The sequence below is a fragment of the Salvelinus fontinalis genome, chromosome 1 (assembly GCF_029448725.1).
Source record: "Salvelinus fontinalis isolate EN_2023a chromosome 1, ASM2944872v1, whole genome shotgun sequence".
NCBI classification, from domain to species: Eukaryota; Metazoa; Chordata; class Actinopteri; order Salmoniformes; family Salmonidae; genus Salvelinus; species Salvelinus fontinalis.
The window spans coordinates 18,217,431-18,242,428 of NC_074665.1; the positions used below are offsets into that span (position 1 = coordinate 18,217,431).

Below are 24,998 nucleotides of genomic sequence, written 5' to 3' on the forward strand. Positions count from 1 at the left end.
GGCAAAGTCCAGGCAGGTACTGTATGTGTACCCATGTGTGGCTGAGAAGGAAAAAGAAAGATGTGTGTGTGTGTGTGTGTGTGTGTGTGTGTGTGTGTGTGTGTGTGTGTGTGTGTGTGTGTGTGTGTGTGTGTGTGTGTGTGTGTGTGTGTGTGTGTGTGTGTGTGCCCTGTGTGTGTGTGCCCTGTGTGTGTGTGTGTGTGTGCCCTGTGTGTTTGAGAGAGAGAGAGGAGTCCTGACATCTCCCATATAGCCAATAATTAGCCTTAATGTGAGGGACATGGTGTTTTGTTTAAAGCGGATATGAAAGTCCACTTAGCATACAACTTCCTCCGCATCAAAGCCTGTAATCCACTTAAAACCATTTAACCACAAGGACTATAGTGCTGTCCTGTCTGTAGTCAACTCCTCACGACTCACTCCCCTCCACCCCCAAGGCTGCTCTAGCATGCACATATCGCTAAAGATCAATGTCAGCGTCTTGGGTAAACAGCACGGCCCCTTTCTCAAGCACTGATTGATTTGCTAAACACAGTAATAATGGAGAAGACTGTGTGCTAATTAAGACAAAGGAGAGATCAAAGGGAGAGAGGCCGATTTGGAGATATAGCGTCTTTCAGTCTAACTAATACACCACCATAGCTCATTATGTCCTAGCTGTTCAGGGCTGTGACTGCTACTCTGGTGAACATCGAAGCAGCGTATAACAAGATATCCTTGTCTTTGTTTGTTGTGGGAAAAAAACAAGAATTGTAATGCTATTAACTAACGAGAGGAAACCCCAGTGAGATACAATACATTTATTGCGTTTTCCAATTATATGGACAAAATTTTAATTATGTGTTCAGTCTAGCAACAAAACACATACAGTTGAAGTCGGAAGTTTACATACACTTAGGTCGGAGTCATTAAAACTCAACCACTCCACATATTTCTTGTTAACAAACAATAGTTTCGGCAAGTCGGTTAGAACATCTTCTTTGAGCATGATAAGCCATTTTTCCAACAATTGTTTACAGATAGATTATTTCACTTATAAATTCACTGTATCACAATTCCAGTGGGGCAGAAGTTTACATACACTAAGTTGACTGTGCCTTTAAACAGCTTGGAAAATTCCAGAAAATTTGGTCATGGCTTTAGAAGCTTCTGATAGGCTAATTGACATCATTTGAGTCAATTGGAGGTTTACCTGTGGATGTATTTCAAGGCCTACCTTCAAACTCAGTGCCTCTTTGCTTGACATCATGGGAAAATCAAAAGAAATCAGCCAAGACTTCAGAAAATAACATTGTAGACCTCCACAAGTTTGGTTCATCCTTGGGAGCAATTTCCAAATGCCTGAAGGTACCACATTCATCTGTACAAACAATAGTACGCAAGTATAAACATCATGAGACCACGCAGCTGTCATACCGCTCAGGAAGGAGACGCGTTCTGTCTCCTGGAGATGAACGTTCTTTGGTGCGAAAAGTGCATATCAATCCCAGAACAACAGCAAAGGACCTTATGAAGATGCTGGAGGAAACAGGTACAAAAGTATCTATATCCACAGTAAAACGAGTCCTATATCGACATAACCTGAAAGGCCGCTCAGCGAGGAAGAAGCCACTGCTCCAAAACCGCCATAAAAAAGACAGACTACGGTTTGCAACTGCACATGGGGACAAAGATCGTACTTTTTGGAGAAATGTCTTCTGGTCTGATGAAACAAAAATAGAACTGTTTGGCCAAAATGACCATTGTTATGTTTGGAGGACAAAAGGGGACGCTTGCAAGTTGAAGAACACCATCCCAACCGTGAACCACGGGGGTGGCAGCATCATGTTGTGGGGGTGCTTTGCTGCAAGAGGGACTGGTGCACTTCACAAAATAGATGGCATCATGAGGCAGGAAAATTATGTGGATATATTGAAGCAACATCTCAAGACATCAGTCAGGAAGTTAAAGCTTGGTCGCAAATGGATCTTACAAATGGACAATGACAAGCATACTTCCAAAGTTGTGGCAAAATGGCTTAAGGACAACAAAGTCAAGGTATTGGAGTGGCTATCACAAAGCCCTGACCTCAATCCTATAGAAAATTTGTGGGCAGAACTGAAAAAGCGTGTGCGAGCAAGGAGGCCTACAAACCTGATTCAGTTACACCAGCTCTGTCAGGAGGAATGGGCCAAAATTCACCCAACTTATTGTGGGAAGCTTGTGGAAGGCTACCCAAAACGTTTGACCCAAGTTAAACAATTTAAAGGCAATGCTACCAAATACTAATTGAGTGTATGTAGACTTCTGACCCGCTGGGAATGTGATGAAAGAAATAAAAGCTGAAATAAATCATTCTCTCTACTATTATTCTGACATTTCACATTCTTAAAATAAAGTGGTGATCCTAACTGACCTAAAACAGGGAATTTTAACTATGATTAAATGTCAGGAATTGTGAAAAACTGAGTTTAAATGTATTTGGCTAAGGTGTATGTAAACTTCCGACTTCAACTGTACAATCTATGAAAACTAATTCTGTTCTCATTCTTATGCCTTAATGTGATTCATAATTGTATTATCTACATTACTCAGTAGAACCATATTAAACTGTCTGTTGACACCTTCAGGTTTTAGATTGAATTACTATACTTGATCTGTTCAAGCTTTCATGTACTATTCTTTCTGAAAAACAACAGAAGCTATATAAAACTTTTACGTTGCAGCTATTTGAAAATGTCTACGTTGGTCAGTCCAAAATTGCGTTTTAATAATTCTGTTATGGAAATAATTGTATTTCCTAATTATCAAGTCATTTACGGTTTCTATGCCTTTAGTTTTCCATGTGGGCCAATTTGTCGGTGAATTCTGAAAAGCCAAGGATTGTTCCGTAGGGGTGTGTTTTTAGGGAGTGATATTGGTCCTTGTAGGATCCGTTTAATTTTCTTCCATGTCATAATGTTCTTAACTAGGAAGTTGTTAATGTGCTCAGCTCCATCCTTTGAAAACAAACACGTGAGAAGATTCTGGGGAAAAGCATACACCTCTTCAATATGTACCCATTCTTCCTCTTTAGTGCATTTAACTATATGTTGTAGGTAAAAGTATTGGGTTGCGAGGTAATACAACTCCAAGTCTGGAAGGTTAAAACCATCATCAGTTTTAGGGGCATGTACAGCTTCTATGAGTTTTATTTCCCCATATAAAGTCTGTTATGGCCGAGTATATATTTTTTTCTGAATGTATTTTATATCACAAAATGTCGATCTGAAATCTTTTGGACGTCAGAGCAATGTTCAGGGAATTCTATTTGAGTCAGAAAAAGGATATGATATGATAGGTAAGATAAACAAAACCTTGCAGATAGTATTTCCAAATGACAATCTATATATAACCTATTGGAACCAAGCCTTAACAACAACTGATATTGGCACAAGATGGAGTGAGTGTTGGAACATAACCAACTATTATACAGTTAACTTCTTGCGACTACAGGGGGTGCTGTTTACTCATTAGCATATTTGCATTACAGATTAAACGGCTTCCTACTCTCCTACTTTATCGTACAATATACATACTATTACTATTATTGGATAGAAAACAGTCTCTAGTTTCTATAGCCGTTGGAATTTTGTCTCTGAGTGGAACAGAACTCATTCTACAGCAATTTCCCTGACATGGAGTCAGATTTCACACATTTTGGCCCCTGATCTGGAGTCAGTTTAAAGGCCACTGTGAATGCTATAAGGATACGGACACTGCTTACGTCTTCCCCTGGATGCCTTTACGTGATGACGCTTTGAATGGTATCGATTGCCCAATCACAGCCACTATAAAACAAAAACACGTGTAGGTAGGAACTCCTTTCCAGCTGCGCCGGACGCACGGTGGACACCGACCCGTTCTTTTTCCAAGCATTAGTGGAGCCAGTAATATTTCTCAGGTCATGTTTTTACTCGTTATAGGAGTTAAAAACATCATAAGGTAGTTAATTTCAACCGTTTTATAGCAATTTATATCCGTTTAGTGCGCATTTTGGGACATTTATTTCTGAGAGTTTTTGAAGAGCCGGGCAGGTTTCCAGTTCATGCCGAACGCAGTTGGCATTTCCACATGGCAAGAGGACAGCTTTCGACCAAAAGACGATTAGACCCAAGAAAGGATTCTTTGCCCAAGATTCTGATGGAAGAACAGCTCAAAGTAGGAACAATTTATTATGATAAATCGTGTTTCTGTCGAAAAATGTTAATCGCTTATGACGCCATCTTGTTAGACGTAGCTTCGCTTGGCGCAAACTGTATTGAAAAGTAAGGATAATTAAAAAAATGTAAATCAGCGATTGTATTAAGAATTAAATTGTCTATCAATCGCTGTCCACCCTATATTTTTTAGTCACGTTTATGAGTATTTATGTATACTACTAGATCACTGTCTAATATGGCGCACGACATTGTCTGACCAGCTGGGCAACTTTTGTCATTGTCTAACCATGATTTTGGTGGCTAAATATGCACATTTTCGAACAAACTGTATATGTATGTTGTAATGTGATGTTACAGGAGTGTCATCTGAAGAATTCTGAGAAGGTTAGTGAAAAAATTAATATATTTTGGCGATGTTTACGTTATCGCTCTCTTTGGCTAGAATCAATGCTCTGGTAACGTTTGCATATGTGGTATGCTAATATAACGATTTATTGTGTTTTCGCTGTAAGACACTTAGAAAATCTGAAATATTGTCTGTATTCACAGGATCTGTGTCTTTCGATTAGTCTATGCTGTGTATTTTTACGAAATGTTTGATGATTAGTAATTAGGTAAACACGTTGCTCTATGTATTTATTCTAGTCCATTTGTGACGGTGGGTGCAATTGTAAACTATGATATCTACCTGAAATATGCACATTTTTCTAACAAAACCTATCCTATACCATAAATATGCTATCAGACTGTCATCTGATGAGGTTTTTTCTTGGTTAGTGGCTATCAATATCTTAGTTTAGCCGAATTGGTGATAGCACCTGATGGAGTAAGAAACTGATGGAGTTAGAAAAGTGGTATCTTTTGCTAACGTGGTTAGCTAATAGATTTACATATTTCGTCTTCCCTGTAAAACATTAAAAAAATCTGAAATGGTGGCTTTATTCACAAGATCTGTATCTTTCATTAGGTGTCTTGGACTTGTGATTTAATGATATTTAGATGCTACTATTTAATTGTGACGCTATGCTAGGCTATGCTACTCAGTGTGGGGGGGGGGGGGGTGCTCCCGGACCCGGGGTAGATACTCGTGAAAGGTTAATGAACATGTACTGTAATCCAGTATAAACTAATGTACAAAATGTATCAGAGTCATGTCTTAAGTGTAAAACTGACAGTGACTCAATGACACATGCCTTCTGGGAGTGCTATAAAGTTGTCACGCCCTGACCTTAGAGATCCTTTAAATTCTCTATTTGCTAGGTCAGGTTGTGACTAGGGTGGGAAATCTATGTTTATATTTCTTTGTTGGCCGAGAATGGTTCCCAATCAGAGGCAGCTGTCTATCGTTGTCTCTGATTGGGGATCATACTTAGGCAGCCCTTTTTCCCACCTTCAGTTGTGGGATCTTGTCTTTGTGTGTTGCAGGTGTTGCACTCCTAGCTTTACGTTCGTTGAGTTGTTTATTGTTTTTTGGTGGAACACTTAATAAAAAAGAAAATGTACACCTACCACGCTGCACCTTGGTCTTCATTTAACGACGGACGTTACAAAAGTCCAAAAGTTATGGGCGGAGTTAGAAAGTGGGGTGTCAGAAGTTTTACAATATACATTTACTTTTAATCCATCTATCTGCATATTTCAAGACATGGCATATGAGGGTGAGATAGATTTGATTTAAAAAACGGGAAATCAAATGACCCTCCATCGTGAGGACAGTGGATGAATCAACTATATTATTATGTAAATATAAAACAAAACAAAATGTGGGCTGCAGAGAGAAACAAAATCGTACAATTTTAAGACATATGCTACAAAGTATTATAAGCACTGGAGATATCCAAAGGATGAAGAATGAGAGAAAATGTTATTGTGAGATGGGCAGGAAGGGTGTGGCTATGGTGGGAACACGTGGGTCTGAGCAAGTGTGATATCGGGAATGTTTGTTGAAATTTAAGTATGTAAATGTTAAATTGTCCATTGTTCTTGTCAATGTATGTTTTATATTGTAAATACAATTTTAAAAAATGGACCAAACTTCAGACTGTTGCAAATGTTAGCTTGGCCCACTGAAGACACCATAGCCACCTGAGGGCTGACATCGCTCGAGGGAACACCAGGAGGCACTGTCTCTTTCAATCACAGCCTGACACTGGATTTAATAATCCCTCTCTGATACTTTCACCTCTCTCCTCTCTCTCGTCTCCTCACTTCTAATCGGAGCTGGGAGCAGGTCACTGTGCCACAAAACCACTGTGCCTATCTCTCACTGCCTCCAGTCAGCCAATCAAAACAGCCCGTAGACTCCTAACTGACTACTGAATGATATAATGGGTGGTTAAGGACTACGTCTCAGCTTTATGTCAAAAATAAATTACCATTCTAAGCACTCGCTTTCAGGAAAATAGTTTAATGTCAAATGAGGTGACAAGCAAAGATTTGGTTTGAATTTGTTTACCTCCCCTTTGTACTTATTCTACATGAAATATCTGAATGCATATTCTGCTGCATCATTAAAACACCCTTGTTAAAAGTGATCAGGTTAACACCTCATGTTAGAGTTTGAGCCTTCTCTCGCCCAGGAGATGATTATTAAAAGCCGAGATGTGGGCTTTTCTAAATCTCACCGTTCACTTTCTACTGGCCTGAGGAGAACGCTTTACCTTCCGTCATGCCTGTGAGAGCTTCCAGTCCTGTCCATTTCCTCTCTAATAAAGACAGCTTAACCTGCCTTAACCCTGACTACTTCCTTTGTTAACACTTCTCTCCCCACTGGTCGTCACGACTCCTGGAATCAATAAAGCTCCTTCAGCGGTCGTGGCCTCCTGTAACCCATCATATAGTTTAATCCCTCCTTTATAATGATCCTCACACCACACTGACTCAAAGACTGTCTGTCTGACTGTGTGAAAGAGGGAGCCCCAGGTCTTCATTCATTGACTTTACCTGTCAGTGTGATAGCTGCTGCTTTCTACACCTCAGGACCAATGACCTTAATAACATTGTTCCACAGCTATACCAGGACAGAGAAGAATGGCTGAACTTCAGGTAGCTATCATGTCAAGGGAAGAGCTTTTGTTACGTTAACACAGTGACATGAAACCATTAAAAACAAAGAGTATTAACATAATTGGAGCCGATTTGCAGAAAACCTTTTTTCTGTGACATTCACTTTTATCATTCATCTGTACTGTACTGCACATAAAGTAGACTTGCTTGTATAACTTTACATTGTAATGCAGTACTTCATCATACACCCCACCTGATCTACAGATCGGACTCTTCCACGATACCAACTCTCTTCCACGATACTACCTCTCTTCCACGATACCACCTCTCTTCCACGATACCACCTCTCTTCCACGATACCAACTCTCTTCCACGATACCAACTCTCTTCCACGATACCACCTCTCTTCCACGATACTACCTCTCTTCCACGATACTACCTCTCTTCCACGATACCAACTCTCTTCCACGATACCAACTCTCTTCCACGATACTACCTCTCTTCCACGATACCAACTCTCTTCCACGATACCAACTCTCTTCCACGATACCAACTCTCTTCCACGATACCAACTCTCTTCCACGATACCAACTATCTTCCACGATACCACCTCTCTTCCACGATACCACCTCTCTTCCACGATACTACCTCTCTACCTCTCTTCCACGATACCAACTCTCTTCCACGATACTACCTCTCTTCCACGATACTACCTCTCTTCCACGATACTACCTCTCTTCCACGATACTACCTCTCTTCCACGATACTACCTCTCTTCCACGATACTACCTCTCTTCCACGATACCACCTCTCTTCCACGATACCACCTCTCTTCCACGATACCACCTCTCTTCCGCGATACTACTTCTCTTCCACGATACTACTTCTCTTCCACGATACTACCTCTCTTCCACGATACTACCTCTCTTCCACGATACTACCTCTCTTCCACGATACTACCTCTCTTCCACGATACTACCTCTCTTCCACGATACTATCTCTCTTCCACGATACTACTTCTCTTCCATGATACTACTTCTCTTCCATGATACTACCTCTCTTCCACGATACTACCTCTCTACCTCTCTTCCACGATACTACTCTCTTCCACGACAGCACCTCTCTTCCACTACATAACCTCTCTTCCACGACAGAACCTCTCTTCCACGACAGAACCTCTCTTCCACGACATAACCTCTCTTCCACGACATAACCTCTCTTCCACGACAGAACCTCTCTTCCACGACAGCACCTCTCTTCCACGACAGCACCTCTCTTCCACGACAGCACCTCTCTTCCACGACAGCACCTCTCTTCCACAGATTGTATCTTCTTACGCAATAGTGCCTCTTTCCATGGTCTCTACCAGGTCAACAACATACAGCAGCAGGAGGAATTAGAATCTGTGAACAGCTGAACTTTAGGATGACTTTGCCTTAAGTGGTATGCAGTGATGAGAGGGATCTGAGAGAGGCTGCTGACTGTTCTGACACGGTGGGTCTCTTCAGACACACAGTGAGGTGGCCTAAACAGAGCACCTTTCCATCAGAGAAATACACCTGTTCACTCTCCCTCTATCACCCTATCTTTTACGCTCTATTTTCCTCTCAGTCCTGGTGAAGTGATATTGGTGTTTCATACTAACCATGTTACATTTTCCACCAACTTTCATACTACTGTATTAGAGGAGATTAGAAAGAAGTCGTTTCCCCTTCAGTATTGCAATTCTTCATATTATGGACCTTAACACAGACAAGACTAACCAACTTACCCCTGCAGGGCTTTCTCCCCAAACCAGTCTCCTTTGCCCAGGCCTCGCAGGTACACAGGCATGTCATTTGAAGAATCCTCCCTGGTGACGTTCACCTGTAGGGAAAGGGATCAGCAGTCATTCATTGCTCTAATATTGGAGCCTCCTTCCGACCCCCCCCCCCCCCCCCCCCCCCCCCCCCCCCCAGGGGGCAGGGAAAAGGACACTAGACCAGTAAGCCCATGTTATACAATGACGCTATAACAGCATGGAGTTCCATCACAAATTGATCATATATCCTCAGGAGGATGAGGTAATTACCTCTTTCTGACATTGAGCTAACCTCTACCGTAATCACTGTAGTAGACAGGCCTTGGCTAGCCCCACTGATGCCGTGCACATCTACCATTAATACGTGCACCTCTATTATAAAAAGGTTGGTCACCTTTCCCTTGCTGATGATGAAGAAGGTGTCCCCTCTGGCTCCCTGTCTGATGATGAACTCCCCGTCCCCGTAGTGCGTCTGAAGAGAAACGAAGAGAAGTGTCACTCAACACGGTCATGAACGGTCCGAAGAGACCTGACAAGAGTCCTCAGCGTCAGGCACGCAACCACCATGTTGAATCACCAGTCACCCAATGAACCAACACCAGTCCCCCAATGAAGAATAGCCTTTAGGAAAATAGGACCACTGTGTACACAGACCATGTACTGTCAGATATCAGTTGCAATGTTGAAAATGATACATAATATTTTTCCGAATGCATTTGTTAGATTTTGACCATCACTCAGTGAGCGAAGAGAGTGAGAGAGTAGGGGGATGTGAGGGGGATGGGAGGGGGACAGAGACATAGGGCTGCTGCTGCTTCATGGAGGAGATGGGGTAAAAGGAGATGGGGTAAAAGGAGATGGGGTAAAAGGAGATGGGGTAAAAGGAGATGGGGTAAAAGGAGATGGGGTAAAAGGAGTGGCTAATAAGTCTGGCTGCACATCTTACTGCAAATTGAGAAATTATGTGACTAAACTCAACAAAAAGAAGAAACAGTTAAAAAAATTATTTAACCTTTATTTAACTAGGCAAGTCAGTTAAGAACAAATTTGTATTAACAATGACGGCCTACAATGGCCAAACCCTAACTCAGATGATGCTGGGCCAATTGTGCACCGCCCTATGGGAAGCAAACCGCAGTCATGAGTCATTATCTCAGTAAAATTCCACGTGACCGTTGAGTGACCCTTTTATGCACTGTGGACATGGACATACCCAATTTGCTAACTACCATCAGGTCCTAATGACCTGCTACTCAGGGCTCTATTGTCCCTCTGACCACTCGGACATCAATGTCAATAAAATCGAAAATCACATCAAAATCACAGTACTTCTAAAACTCACCTCACTGTGATGCTCAATCTGAAGAAAGAAGTTCAACAGCAGGTTGAAACAGTGTAAAACATGGTTGTTGTGGATGTTGTTTCAAAGCCTAACATGCTGACCACACTGCTGGCGTTGCAAAATAAATGTACACATACATGTTATTCAATCATGGCATCCACACTGCTCGCGCACGCCAACGAGATTCTGCGTTGCTAAGCGCTAAAATAGAAGTCAGTTCTATTTGTGACAATGAACGCGGTGCAAGTCGTGCCTCTCCCATCTCCTCATTGGTTTATAGAAGCATATACCCACGTGCCATCTCCTCATTGGTTATACCCACGTGGGTGACTGAAAGATGAACTGAGGTCAGTCAGTTGTGTTAATACACCTTATTATGAAAGTTAGATGCCAATCACCACATCAAGTCCAAAGAAGAAAAAGCCTAGAAGGAGAGATGACTAGAAATGATTCGGTTGACAGTTTTATGTGAGGATGAATTGTCGGAGTAAAGGACCTTGTGCATTTCAGGTAAAATAACATCTCAACGTTTATATCCCAGGACAAATTCAGCTAGCAACAACAAGCTAGCTAGCTAGCTAAATGCACAGGGCGGGGTACAGACCCAGGGCCGAGCTTAATGGTGAGCTTGGATGGTACAATGGTGTTGAAGGCTGAGCTTTCGTCCATGAACAGCATTCTTACATAGGTATTCCTCTTGTCCAGACGGGATAGGGCAGTGTGCAGTGCGATGGCGATTGCATTGTCTGTGGATCTATTGGGGCGGTATGCAAATTGAAGTGGGTCTAGTGTGTCAGGTAAGGTAGAGGTGATATGATCCTTAACTAGCCTCTCAAAGCACTTCATGATGACAGAAGTGAGTGCTATGGGGCGATAGTCATTTAGTTCAGTTACCTTTGCTTTCTTTGGTACAGGAACAATAGTGGACATCTTGAAGCAAGTGGGGACAGCAGACTGGGATAGTGAGAAATTGAATATGTCTGTAAACACACCAGCCAGCTGGTCTGCGCATGCTCTGGGGACGCGGCTAGGGATGTTGTCTGGTCCGGCAGCTTAAATGCTAACATGCTTAAATGTCTTACGTCGGCCACATAGAAGAAGAGCCCACAGTCCTTGGTAGTGGGCCACGTCGGTGGCACTGTGTTATCCGCAAAACTGGTGAAGAAGGTGTTTAGCCTGTCCGGAAGCAAGACGTCGGTGTCCGCAACGTGACTGGTTTTTCCTTTGTAGTCCGTGATTGTCTGTAGACCCTTCCACATACGTCTCGTGTCTGAGCCGTTGAATTGTGACTCCACTTTGTCTCTGTACTGACGTTTTGCCTGTTTGATTGACTTACGGAGGAAATAATTACAGTGTTTGTATTCGGCCATATTCCCGGTATCCTTGCCATGGTTAAATGCGGTGGTTTGCACTTTCAGTTGTGCCAAGCTACAGTAGTAGCGTCATGCCCAAGAAGACTCGAGGCTGTAATCGCTGTCAAAGGTGCTTCAACAATGTACTGAGTAAAGGGTCTGAATACTTATGTAAATATGTTATTTCTGTTTTTTATTTTGTAATATATTTGCAAAATTTTTTAAAAAAACAGTTTGTCATTATGGGGTATTGTGTGTAGATTGATGAGGGGAAAAAAACTATTTAGTCCATTTTAGAATAAGGCTGTAACATAACAAAATGTGGAAAATGTCAAGGGGTCTGAATACTTTCTGAATGCACTGTATCTAATAGAACTCAGAGTGTTTTCTTAAATGGAAGCTTCTCTAATGTCATATATGTAAAGTGTGGTGTACCGCAGGGCAGCTCTCTAGGCCCTCTACTCGTTTCTATTTTTACCAATGACCTGCCACTGGCATTAAACAAAGCATGTGTGTCCATGTATGCTGATGATTCAACCATATACGCATCATCAACCACAGCTAATGAAGTACCTGAAACCCTTAAAGAGTTGCAGTCTGTTTTGGAATGGGTGGCCAGTAATAAACTGGTCCTGAACATCTCTAAAACTAAGAGCATTGTATTTGGTACAAATCATTCCCTAAGTTCTAGACCTCAGCTGAATCTGGTAATGAATGGTGTGGCTGTTGAACAAGTTGAGGAGACTAAATTACTTGGTGTTACCTTAGATTGTAAACTGTCAAGGTCAAAACATATAGATTCAATGGTTGTAAAGATGGGGAGAGGTCTGTCCGTATTAAAGAGATGCTCTTTTTTTGACACCACACTCCACAAAGCAAGTCCTGCAGGCTCTAGTTCGAGCTTATCTTGATTATTGTCCAGTCATATGGTCAAGTGCTGCAAAGAAAGACCTAGTTGAGCTGCTGCTGACCCAGCACGTCTTGCTCTTCATTGTAATCAGAGGGCAAATATCAATACTATGCATGCCAGTCTCTCTTGGCTAAGAGTTGAGGAAAGACAGACTGCGTCACTTCTTTTTTTTTATAAGAAACATTGTGTTGGAAATTCCAAATTGTTTGCATAGTCAACTTACACAAAGCACTAACACACACACTTCCCCCACCAGACATGCCACCAGGGGTCTTTTCACTGTCCCCAGGTCCAGAACAAATTCAAGGAAACAGTATTTTACAGAGCCATGAGTTTATGGAACTCCCTTCCATCTTATATAGCGCAAGTGAACAGCAAACCGGGTTTCAAAAAACAAATATTGCAACACCTCACGGCACAATGTCTCTCCCCCATGTGACCTACTTGTTGTGTGTATGTACTGACATGTATGTGTAACTCATAGACGCACACACCCTACATGTTCATGTTTTTAAATGTATGTCAATTGTAAAGTCTTTTGTCTGTAATGTATTTTCGTTTTGTGTCGGACCCCAGTAAGACTAAATGTGGCTAATGGCGATCTTAATAAATCAAATCATTTCCCTCCAACTGCTCAGATGTGGTCAGAGAGAAAGAGGGAGAGCGATTTTGACATCTGATGCTGGGGAATGAGTAGATACACTTGAAGCCTTTTAATTTCATGTTGTGCTAATTTAATAATAATATAATATTACTATATTACATATTCTAGATGTCATTTGTGTTGTCATTCATTCTCCCCTGACCGCGACCCCCTCCCGGGTGGCGCAGTGGTCTAGGGCACTGCATCGCAGTGCTATCTGCGCCACCAGAGTGTCTGGGTTCACGCCCAGGCTCTGTCGCAGCCGGCCGCAACCGGGAGGTCCGTGGGGCGACGCACAATTGGCATAGCGTCGTCCGGGTTAGGGAGGGTTTGGCCGGTAGGGATATCCTTGTCTCAGTATGTAAAAATGTAATAAAATGTATGCACTCTACTGTAAGTCGCTCTGGATAAGAGCGTCTGCTAAATGACTAAAATGTAAATGTATTGTGTAGCAGTGAGCCGTTCTAAAGGACCAATCAGGGACGACCCTCACAGGATCCCATCCTGCCACTTCACTGAGCAGCAGCAGCCCAGGGTCAGGTCCGTCAGGTTTCAGTGTTCCAGCCACAACTTATCAAATGACCTGCTTTTATTCCCCACTGTTTGGTTTTCAGAATGGCAGGAAGGCAACTGAACCTCTGTGCAGGCGGCACTACATTAACTTGGACTTTGTATTTATTATGGATCCCCAAACTTGGACTTTGGTGGAGGGAGTAATGAAACACAGTAGGGATGTTTTTTATTAAAAAGTACTAAAGTGCATTAGCCATGATAAATATGTCTGATGTAAAAGTAGATTTATATAATACGTCACAGATCAATAATACCAGGTTTTTATTGATTAACCTGTTTGGGCTGCAAGCTGAATATTGAAAAAACTGGAAAATGTGTGCACATTTTCAAACGGCCTCCTAAGAAACTTTTTATTTTCCAATATGCATATATTTACTACTGTTGGATAGATAACAGTCTTTAGTTTCTAAAAAGGTTTGAATTGTTTCTCTAAGTCGAACAGAAATATTTTTACAGCCATTTTCCCAGCCGAATTGAGATTTCCAAAATGCGATGTGTCTCTTTAAGACCTTCTCTATAAAAGGCCCTTTGACTTGGGACCATAGGAACACGTCACACGCGTACGTCAGGCTGTAATGCGGAAGTGAGAATTGAAAGGAGTCGAATATCTCGTCCATGGACTGAATAACACACCTTCTTGTGAGACCTGCGCAGTTAAAAAAAAATTCCGGGCGCAATGCAGAATTTGGTCTCGGCTTCTGGAAGAAGGTAGATAACGTTGAATATGATCTCTGACTACGATATTATTTGATACATGTCACAAAATCATTCTAAAGTATGTTTTTTCAATATACTTTAATTATATTATTGCAATTTATTCCTCGCCCTTAGATGTGATACGACGGAAGAATTCTTTTTTTTTTTTAAGAAACGCTGTGTAGAGCCGCAATGCTATTGTGCTTGCTAACCAAAGAGGGAAATAATTCGTTCTGGAACCCAACTAAAGACTCTACTGGACATTGGACCCCGTTACAACATTCTGATGGAATATCAACAAAGATAAGACCCAATTTGGGATGCTTTTTCATATATCTGTCGAACTGTTGTATGCTAACTGTGCTAACTGTGCTAGGCTAGCGCTTGACTAGAATCAATGCTGCCTTATGCTAGCTTATGTTGTTAGCTAATATAACGATATATTGTGTTTTCGCTGTAAAACACTTCAAAAATCGGAAATGTTGGCTTTATTCACACGATATCTGTCTTTCATTAGCTATCCACCATATGTTTTTCTGAAATGTTTTATGAGGTGTAATTAGTAGCTGACGTTGGTGTATGTATTTTCTCTGGCTACTCCCGTCTGGATTCAGACTCTAGCTATGTGTTAGCATTTTTGGGTAGCATCAATGTAAAACTGATTTATAGCTAAAATATGCACTTTTTATGAACAAAACATAGATTTATTGTGTAACATGTTATATGACTGTCATCTGAGGTAGTTTTTTCTGGGCTCTTTAGGTTGGTTTTAGTTTATTTCGGTTGGCTTGTGCATGCTACTTGAATCATAATTCATACTTCATAATCATATCCATACGTGTCTGTCCACTTTTGTATTTGGTGGTGAGCTAACATAAATATATGTGGTGTTTTCTCTGTAAAACATTTAAAAAATCGGACATGTTGGCTGGATTGACAAGATGTTTATCTTTCAAATGCTGTATTGGACTTGTTAATGTGTAAAAGTTAAATATTTAAAAAAAATAGATTTTGAATTTCGCGCCCTGCAGCTGTTGTCATTTTCGTCCGATTTCGGGCTTGCACCCCAAACAGGTTAATGGCAGCTGACAGCTTTGACTTACCATGTCAAAGTTGGGTACATCAAGAAGACAGAGATCAACAGGAGCTGGAAGCCTGGCCCCCAGATTAATTTAAAATAGACAGCAGAACCATTTCAATAAAGATGGAGTGAAGCAGAGGGTCATGAATCGGAAATGAGATTCCATGGTATAATGGGCAGGCTTATCAAGGGGAAATTACGGCCTGTACTGTACTGTACTGTATGTAGCATCGCTATGCATCAAATCATAAATAAATAAATGGTATTCAAAGAGTAAATCCTATTTCTAATCATCTATGTTCAACGATGATTGACAGGTTGCGGTAAAAATTCATTTTTCATTCCTCTCACTCTCTCAGCCTGAGACTATCGATTGGTAAGACTTGCTTAATTCTCCTCCTTCTTCTTATGAGTCGAGACAAGTCGTCCCACACATTAACGCAACACTCACACATCAGCTGGAAAACAGTGAGCTCTTGACATGCTCTGCTCTGCTCCGTATGGGCCAGAACAGGACAGTGTGGGAACGGGGAACATCTGGAATTAAAAATAAACCTTTACTCCCAACCCAACCGCTGCCTGCCTAGTCACACATCCATCGTAGGATCTTGTGGGTTTGATACCACCATGATTAATACCGGCAATGTTTACATTCTTTATCCCTTGATAATTTCCAGTTACTTTATACCAGGACTGTATGTTCCTCCCGCTCTGGAATGACTGTATAGTAAGTGACACTAAACAAACACAGCTCACTGATTTACTTTTAGAGAGTAAAGAGTGTTTATGTGAGTCAGTGTTTATTTACCAGACAGGCTGGTTAGGGAGGAACAGTCATCATCAGTAACTAAGGTGAACTATCTTTCAACAGCTCTTTCTAGTTTCTTCCTGTGCTTTAGTATATTTTTAGGCCTGGGAGAAAATGTTACCGTTATTCATTGTAGCTGCATGGGAAAAATCCATTAAGATGGAGAAGAAAGAAAGAAATGGCTAGTTTAAGGGAACATGACATTTTGGGCTGACACAGACTTCGTTTTTCTTTCTCCCAAATTGAAATATACCACCTGTGTCATGAGCGGTTTCTGCCAAGGAATGGGCATTCCAATGAGTAGACGACAGATATGTGTCCCTATAAACTATACAGCATCAATAGTGCATATAACTGCATATAACATCATAATTAAAGATGAATTGAGCAGTGATGAAAGTTAACTTATCAGACAATTCTTATTTTCATTATGAAAAGTGGCTAGAACTTCAAACAGTAATCTTGGAGGTGTAATGGGTATTTCTCATGATGTCTTTGGCAAATCAGTAAAGGAAAGCCATGGTTGAAGTGCAAAGTTGAAGAGGTGCCCTCACAGAAGCAGAAAATTCTGCTCCACAACACTGAATTATTTCTTTACTTCGTGGCATTGCTTATCTACCCTTTTATTTGACACTAATCAGTTCCTTCCTGACATGGGGCACCCCTATCTCCTTTGGTTTCCATGTGGAAAGAGAATCAAAGACCCACTCTTCTGTTTTGTTATACAGAGACTGTTAGCTGATATGGGTGGTGAGTTTGGTACCCTGCCCAGCAGTGCTCGACTTGGGAAGGAGCTCACCGGAGTAGAGTACCAGCAGCTCAAATGTTCTACTGCTTGAGCTCCTCGACCTCTTATAGGACGTACAGGGCATTCAGAAAGTATTCAGACCAATTGACTATTTCCACATTTTGTTACGTTACAGCCTTATTCTAAAATGGATCATCTCATCAATCTACACATAATACCCCACAATGACAAAACAAAAACTGTTTTTTTTTATGTTTGCAAATGTATATATATAAAAAAAATAAAAAAAAATATTACATTTACATAAGTATTCAGACCCTTTACTCAGTACTTTGTTGAAGCACCTTTGGCAGCAATTACAGCATTGAGTCTTCTTGGGTATGATGCTACAAGCTTTTCACACCTGTATTTGGGGAGTTTCTCCCATTCTTCTCTGCAGATCCTCTCAAGCTCTGTCAGGTTGAATGGGGAGTGTCGCTGCACAGCTATTTTCACATCTCTCCAGAGATGTTTGATCGGGTTCAAGTTTGGGCTCTGGCTGGTTTGTCACTATGGGGTATTGTGCATAGAGCAATGAGGAATTGTTTTTATGTAACCCATTTTAGAATAAGGCTGTAAAGTAACAAAATGTGGAAAAATTCAAGGGGTCTGAATACTTACCGAATACACTGTACATAAACTCAAAGGTATTGTGGAGCTCCTGTATCTAAATATAAACACTACCGACAACCAAAATGAGTACCGGCACCTATTTCAGTCCAAGTCAAACACTGATGCCCAGTCATCCGTTGCCATAGAAACCACGCAGCAGGGTTCTGTCAAAGGTTTTTATTGTGTCTGTCACCGTACTATGCTGTTATTTTACACTGACTGAAGCGTGAAGACAAAGTAAGAAACAAACTGATGCCATTTGAAAAAAATCTATATGTGAGCATATACTGGCCAGTAACCACACCGTAATAATAATAATGATAATAATACTGCATGGGACTTATATAGCGCTTTTCAAGTCACTTTACAATTGTAGAAACGAAACAAACAGATGAAAACAAGACAACAACAGGAAGAAACACAACATGAAACAAAGAAACGGGGAGGGACTTAAGAAGTTAAAAGAGTGGGATGTTCTAGTGTATGAATCAGCAAGCAGGTGTGTGTGGGTGTGTGTGTGTGAGAGAGAGAGAGTGTGGGAGACAGGGTGTGTGTGTGTGTGTGCTTTTTACCTGAAATGATGACTGACAGTAAGTCATGAGATAAATCTTTCTGAGGTTTAAACGAAATGCCACGCGTCACAGATGTTGTTGTCAAGTTGGGTTTTCCTGAGGTTCCTAATGTTCTCATCCGTGACCTGCACTACTGGGTTTCCTCATTGAAATCATGTTAGTGCAGTAATTGTCTATTCTTTTAGGGTACACTGAAGCTAAACACTACTGTAGTTAGTCAGAGGCAACTACTGTATCAGAGAGGATTGTGTTAACACTGAGGTGCAACACCTTAACATTGAGAACTATGCAATTAACTATATGACATTTTTTGAAATCCTACTTTCACGTCTAGGCAAATCACCATGACAGCAAACTATTTGCAAGAAACTAATGTTTCCAATTCCTCGTCTTTACCTTAACTGTATGTTTCACTGCTGCTCAAATTCAATCAGGGCTGCTACGCAATTATCAACAGTAGATCTGTCTAATACATTTTCTCTATCATGTGAACAACAATATCAAGCACAGACAGAAAATCACTGCACAGTTACAAATGGTAAGAAATGGGCTAATGGCTTTTTTGTGAGAAAGGGGTGACATTTGGGAGAGGAGATCGTCCGTGTCGTTCCATGGTGAGGCTGCATATAGTCTGATCGATTCCAGCGTCTTCTGGCGATGTATACAGGTAGGTACCCACACAATCACACACACGCACGAATGGACACACACACACAACACACGCGAACAACATGCAAAGACACATGGGCAGTGATCTCACCTACACCACACTGAATGGCAGCATATCCATCACCAGCCCCCCTCAACTGTTTGAACATTCTGTGTTTTCCCTCATGTTTTATATCAGTCATTCAGCGAACAGAGTCAGACTGATAGTGCCCTGGTAGTCAGTGGGGCATTCTGGGTCTGAACATAGAAATAAAATATAAATTCTAGTTTTATTCATCTGAAACTATACGCCACTATGGATTGGATTTGGTGTGATGTGACCAAATACTGTTTAATCAGAGGAATCATAACTAAGACGTATGTTTTCCCTTTGCATGTTATTCTATTATTGTTCTGTAAGGGGTTAAGTTGACTATGATAGAGACAGTCTGCCAGAATTATATTGTTCTCGTTTTAATGACCAAATGTTCTTTGGAAACCAGTTATACTGGAGGTCAAGTCATCTAATTAACTTGGAACAGCAGAGAGATTCTTGCTGGAAATAAACAAGCATAAAATGTAGGAGGTGAAGGACTGTCGAGACTTAATGTAATATGTCTGCGTTTCTCAAGTGATCCTAAGGACCCCCGTAACACCGTTTTGGGAAACATCTGCATGCCAATGAATAATAAGATGATTAGCAATCTGCTCTGAGGATGTGATTACACCTGTAATTGCTCCCTCTCACTCATAGACCACAAAGACGACACTGTTTATTGTAATATTCTGATCAGAGCCAGAATGGTTTTTCTGACCATGTGACAAGACTAGGAATACGTCTGGGCCCTGGTTATAGTCTAGTTTACTGTTATTCTTGGTCATGAAAATCTCGCAGGTGGACGTTTATTGTATTGAGTCTTGCCTCGGAGGCAGAACTGAGAGATTTCCGCTAGATCGGCCAACTGCAAAGTCCAAATTGGCTATAAAATGTATGGACTTAATTTAAGGTTAGGATTAGGCATTAGGGTTAGCAGTGTGGTTAAGGTTATGGTTATGGTTAGGTTTAAAATCAAATTGTATGACTTTGTGGCTGTGCCAGATAGTGACCACTCTGCAGAGCTGCCTTCAGAACAAGATGCATGACGAAAAAAACGCCAATTCTGATGTCTACTCTCTAGACTGAAATTTACAGAGACTGTATTGCAGGCAGAGTTAGCTCAGAGGTTGTCACAGTGAGTTTTACCTCAGGTTGTGTCTGGTGAGTTATTGACTACAGATAAGAACTCAAATCAATTCAAAATAGCTCTGTCAGACCAGGACAGGAGACCTGAAATGGACTTCCACTACTATGAAGATTGCAATGACTACACATTGCAGCTTAGTTACATTTCCAGAGAAACCTCTTTTAAAATGTGAATACCAACAGTATAATAATCATTACGATTTATCAAGGCAATCAACTCTTCATCATGTAATGATATGGTTCATAATTTAGGGAAATGTAAATAAATTGCTCAATTACAGTCAATGAAACAGACGTAAACTCATCAGCACCCATTGCCACAACCCTTTTAAATCGAGGTAACTTTACCAAGTTCCACCAGGACACTTAGGAAACTCACCTCTTCCATCACGTCAGCAAGCTTGCTTAGTATTTCTTCTGAAAGGCCTTGGAATGTTGGAACACTGTTGGAGAGAGGGAGAGAGTGAGAGTTAGCTGTTTTGGAGCCTTCAGACACAAGGTGAAGCCAACAGTTCATGCTGTTCCTGGCTGGTTGACAGTACTAGGTAATGTGGAGCTTCATGACTTGCAAAGCATCGCCCACCACAGCGATAAACACTGTTTATTCACATAAATCACACATCATCAATATTCTCTCTGTTTTCTGTCGTTCTGCTATCTATCTCAGTAAGTAAGCCAAAATACACACTGCGCTAGCAGAGCATCTATGCAGCATTTATGTAAAAAACAGCACAGCAAGTTACATGACAGAGTGGAGTCTGTATGACTGATTACAGGGAGGGAGAAAAAAACACACCAGGTAAGACCACATAATGTACGTACATAGACACAGCTGTGGCAGCACCCTTATGGAAAAACCACATCCACATGTGATTTCATGTGATCACGTAACAACATATAAAGCAACATATGCTAACATAAAACTCCACATGTGAGAACATGATATCATGTGAAATGAATGTGAAATAAATATGACAACATGGGGATGCAACATTTCAACACGTGATAACATGAAATTACATTTGAGCACATGTGAAACCCGAGGGGTAAAATGTTGTTTAGAATACTTTACTTTAAAAAGGAACAATTTACATGAATTCAATTTAAACAGTCATGGTCCCCTGCAGGTTTTGTCTAGTTCCCAGTTGGTTCCAGGGACATTTTTAGTTGTTCTCAGAATTTTTAGCTTTGGTGAAAACACAGTAAATCTACAACTAACTACTGTATTTTTACAGCTAAATGAAGGTGTTAATGGACAACATGCTGAATACTTTGGATTCAACCTCAATTGGGATTTGAACTCATAACCTCTTAATTTCTAGCAACCTGAAGTTCTTGCTGAGCCACCAGGTCTATGGACATCATGGAGATTGGCTATATATTTATTGTCAAGAACACATTTCTGCACTTTGCCTAAAGTTGCAGTAAAAATACGGTAAATATATACAACAACTTGAAGGTGTTATTTCTATAAAATGACAGTATGCTGCTGTATTCTGATTTAAATTACAGTAAAATCTTGTATAATTTTGAACAGTGAACAACATTTTAATAGGATTGAACTAATAACCCCTTGCTCACTACCAACCTGTAATGTCCTGTTACAATGCAGCTACACCACCAGATCCGTGAGCGGGAAAGAGATATGGCCACAGACTTATTGGCAAGAGCGGATCTGCTCTTTGATCAAAGCTGCCCAGAATCAAGTAAATAACTGTACAATTGTCACCACCAATGTAACAACGTAAAACTAGCAGTGCTCAAAGACAGTTGATTTAAAGTATACAATAATTCTTTGGGGTTAGAATTCACAACCACTTGGTTGGGAGAGCATCAATGTTGCTGCAGCGCTTCCAGGTTCAAACTGATTGGTTGGAACCATACTGAACAAAAATATAAATGCAACAACTTCAAAACTGTTACCGAGTTACAGTTCATGAGGCCGGTTGAACGTACTGCCAAATTCTCTAAAACGACGTTCGAGGCAGCTTATGGTAGAGAAATTAACACTCAAGAGCTGCACTGTTTAGATGCCAATTCCACACTCCCTCAAAACTTGAGACATCTGTGTGACAAAACTGCACATTTTAGAATGGCCTTTTATTGTCCCCAGCACAAGGTGCACCTGTGTAATAATCATGCTGTTTAATCAGCTTCTTGATATGCCACACCTGTCAGGCAGCAAAGGAGAAATTCTCACTAACAGAGATGTAAACTAATTTGTGCACAACATTTGAGAGAAATAAGCATTTTGTGCATATGGAAAATGTCTGGGATATTTTATTTCAGCTCATGAAACATGGGACCAACACTTTACATGTTGCGTTTATGTTTTTGTAGCACACTCTTAAAAATTAAGAGTATGGTTAGGGTACAGTGTTGTTCCCTGGGGTACAAAATTGTCAAAGGTACACTAAACAGCTACACATATAAACTCACATGGTCCAGTTCAGTACCTGTAGTTATAGGAGATTTTTCTACCCAATATTTTAAATATAAGGTACGATCATCACCCCACTTTAAAATATACAGTGCATTTGGAAAGTATTCAAACCCCTTGACTTTTTGCACTTTGTTACATTACAGCCTTATTCTAGAATGTATTAAATCGTTTTTTTCCTCATCAATCTTCTCACAATACGCAATAATGACAAAGCAAAAACAGGTTTTCAGAAATGTTTGCCAATTACTGTGAAATTTACTAAAACCCACTTGCAACCGGTTGATAGCAAGTTATTGGAAGTTGAACATTAACTTCCTGTGAACCAGCTCCCATTAAGCTTTTGGAATATGCACAAAAACCTCTAAACAGTGCAGCTCTTGCGTGTCACAACTGCTTACTAAAATTGCAAAACTGACAGTGTCAAAAGAGATGCTGAACCTTCTTTAACATAACCATAAAAGCACATAAACGTGTTCAACATTTCCAATTACAGTTTTAGACCATGCCCCCAAATATGCTAATGAGTCCCCGCCAGCACATTGCCTCCACCTACATTTCAAAGCGCAGTAAGGATACCTAATCCTGCATTCGTAACCAAGTGGGGAGTGGGAATTTACCACATACGCCTGGGAAAAATCCACTTGAACGGCCTTCCAACTGGTAATTAATAGTGGGGAATGCATCTATCATCCCTGAGCTCCGACTTCTCCCACATGCTGACCTCTGACATCACCTATTAAGGAAATTACCTCGATAACAGCATTTTCGGAAGTTAAATGTAATAACAAAACATTATTTATGAAAAGCAATCTATTAGTATGGTTTTTGAACTCCATCATGTGTTTATGGTTGACGCAGCTTGTTGGCCATTCGCCAATTGGAGTTTCTCAACGAGTTCAAAGTACATACAGTAAATGCAAGTGGTATTTACGACTTCACAACTGCTAAATTTCCACCTCCCACATGGTTACGAACGCAGCATTATATATATATATATATTGGGTAGAAAAATGTACCATTATAATAGATTACGGGCACATGTACCCTAAAAGGTACTGATGTGAGTTCCTGTGTGTAACTCTGAAGGTACCTTACCTGTACCTTTGACCTTTTTGTACACCAGGAACCAAACTGTCCAACAGTGTGCACTATTTTGCACATAACAAAAGAGTGCCATCCTGCACTGCTATTTTAGTTATCAGTTATTCTGACTATTCTAAATCCCAGGTAAGGACATGCTGAATAATAATTACTGCATAAATAAACCACAATGTAAGCATGTAGGTCAAAGTGTGTCAAATATGAAAGTTGAAAAACTGTATTTTAATAGTACAGTGTGTGTATCATAAAGACAACATTTTTGTTTGCAGGGCATTACTTGTGAAATCTCATGTGAAAAATGTAATCCACATGTAAAAGCTTATGATTTCACATGTGCAAAACTTGTAATTCAAAATTCAAAAGGCACTCGTACATCTGAGCTATCTTTTTTGCAGGTGCATGGTAACAGTTGAATAAAATGAAAAAAAAGAAGAACATGTACAAAACGTGGAAATGTCACGTGAAATCATGGGATTTTCCACATGTAAAATCATGTGGTTTTTCCATAAGAGGCAACCAATTCTTGTCTGTCTTAAACCCCCTCTCTAACACCAGCATCATCTGAAGTGGGAAATTGTGTGCAGTAGTCAGTATTAAACCAGTATTAAACCAGTAGTAAACCAGTAGTAAGTCAGTCTTAAACCAGTAGTAAACAGTAGTAAGTCAGTAATAAACCAGTTGTAAACAGTAGTAAGTCAGTATTAAACCAGTAGTAACTCAGTATTAAACCAGTAGTAAGTCAGTAATAAACCAGTAGTAACTCAGTATTAAACCAGTAGTAAACCAGTAGTAAGTCAGTATTAAACCAGTAGTAAACAGTAGTAAGTCAGTAATAAACCAGTTGTAAACAGTAGTAAGTCAGTATTAAACCAGTAGTAACTCAGTATTAAACCAGTAGTAAGTCAGTAATAAACCAGTAGTAAGTCAGTCTTAAACCAGTAGTAAACAGTAGTAAGTCAGTAATAAACCAGTTGTAAACAGTAGTAAGTCAGTATTAAACCAGTAGTAAACAGTAGTAAGTCAGTAATAAACCAGTTGTAAACAGTAGTAACTCAGTATTAAACCAGTAGTAAGTCAGTAATAAACCAGTAGTAACTCAGTATTAAACCAGTAGTAAACCAGTAGTAAGCCAGTAGTAAACCGTAGTAAGTCAGTATTAAACCAGTAGTAAGTCAGTATTAAACCAGTTGTAAGTCAGT

The 24,998-nt window shown here is 40.4% G+C and overlaps 1 protein-coding gene across 4 annotated transcripts in view; it reads right to left on the minus strand.

Moving 5' to 3' along the window:
• LOC129827593 (cGMP-dependent protein kinase 1-like) overlaps window positions 1-24,998 on the minus strand; it is a 190,160-nt gene that overhangs the window by 33,589 nt on the left and 131,573 nt on the right. For all 4 annotated transcript variants that reach the window (XM_055888787.1, XM_055888871.1, XM_055888703.1 and 1 more), the window contains exons 5-7: window positions 20,635-20,698; window positions 9,383-9,460; window positions 8,959-9,053 (exon numbers count right to left, since the gene is read on the minus strand). In XM_055888787.1, the coding sequence (XP_055744762.1) occupies window positions 8,959-9,053; window positions 9,383-9,460; window positions 20,635-20,698 (237 nt within the window). The remainder of the gene's footprint in view (window positions 1-8,958; window positions 9,054-9,382; window positions 9,461-20,634; window positions 20,699-24,998) is intronic.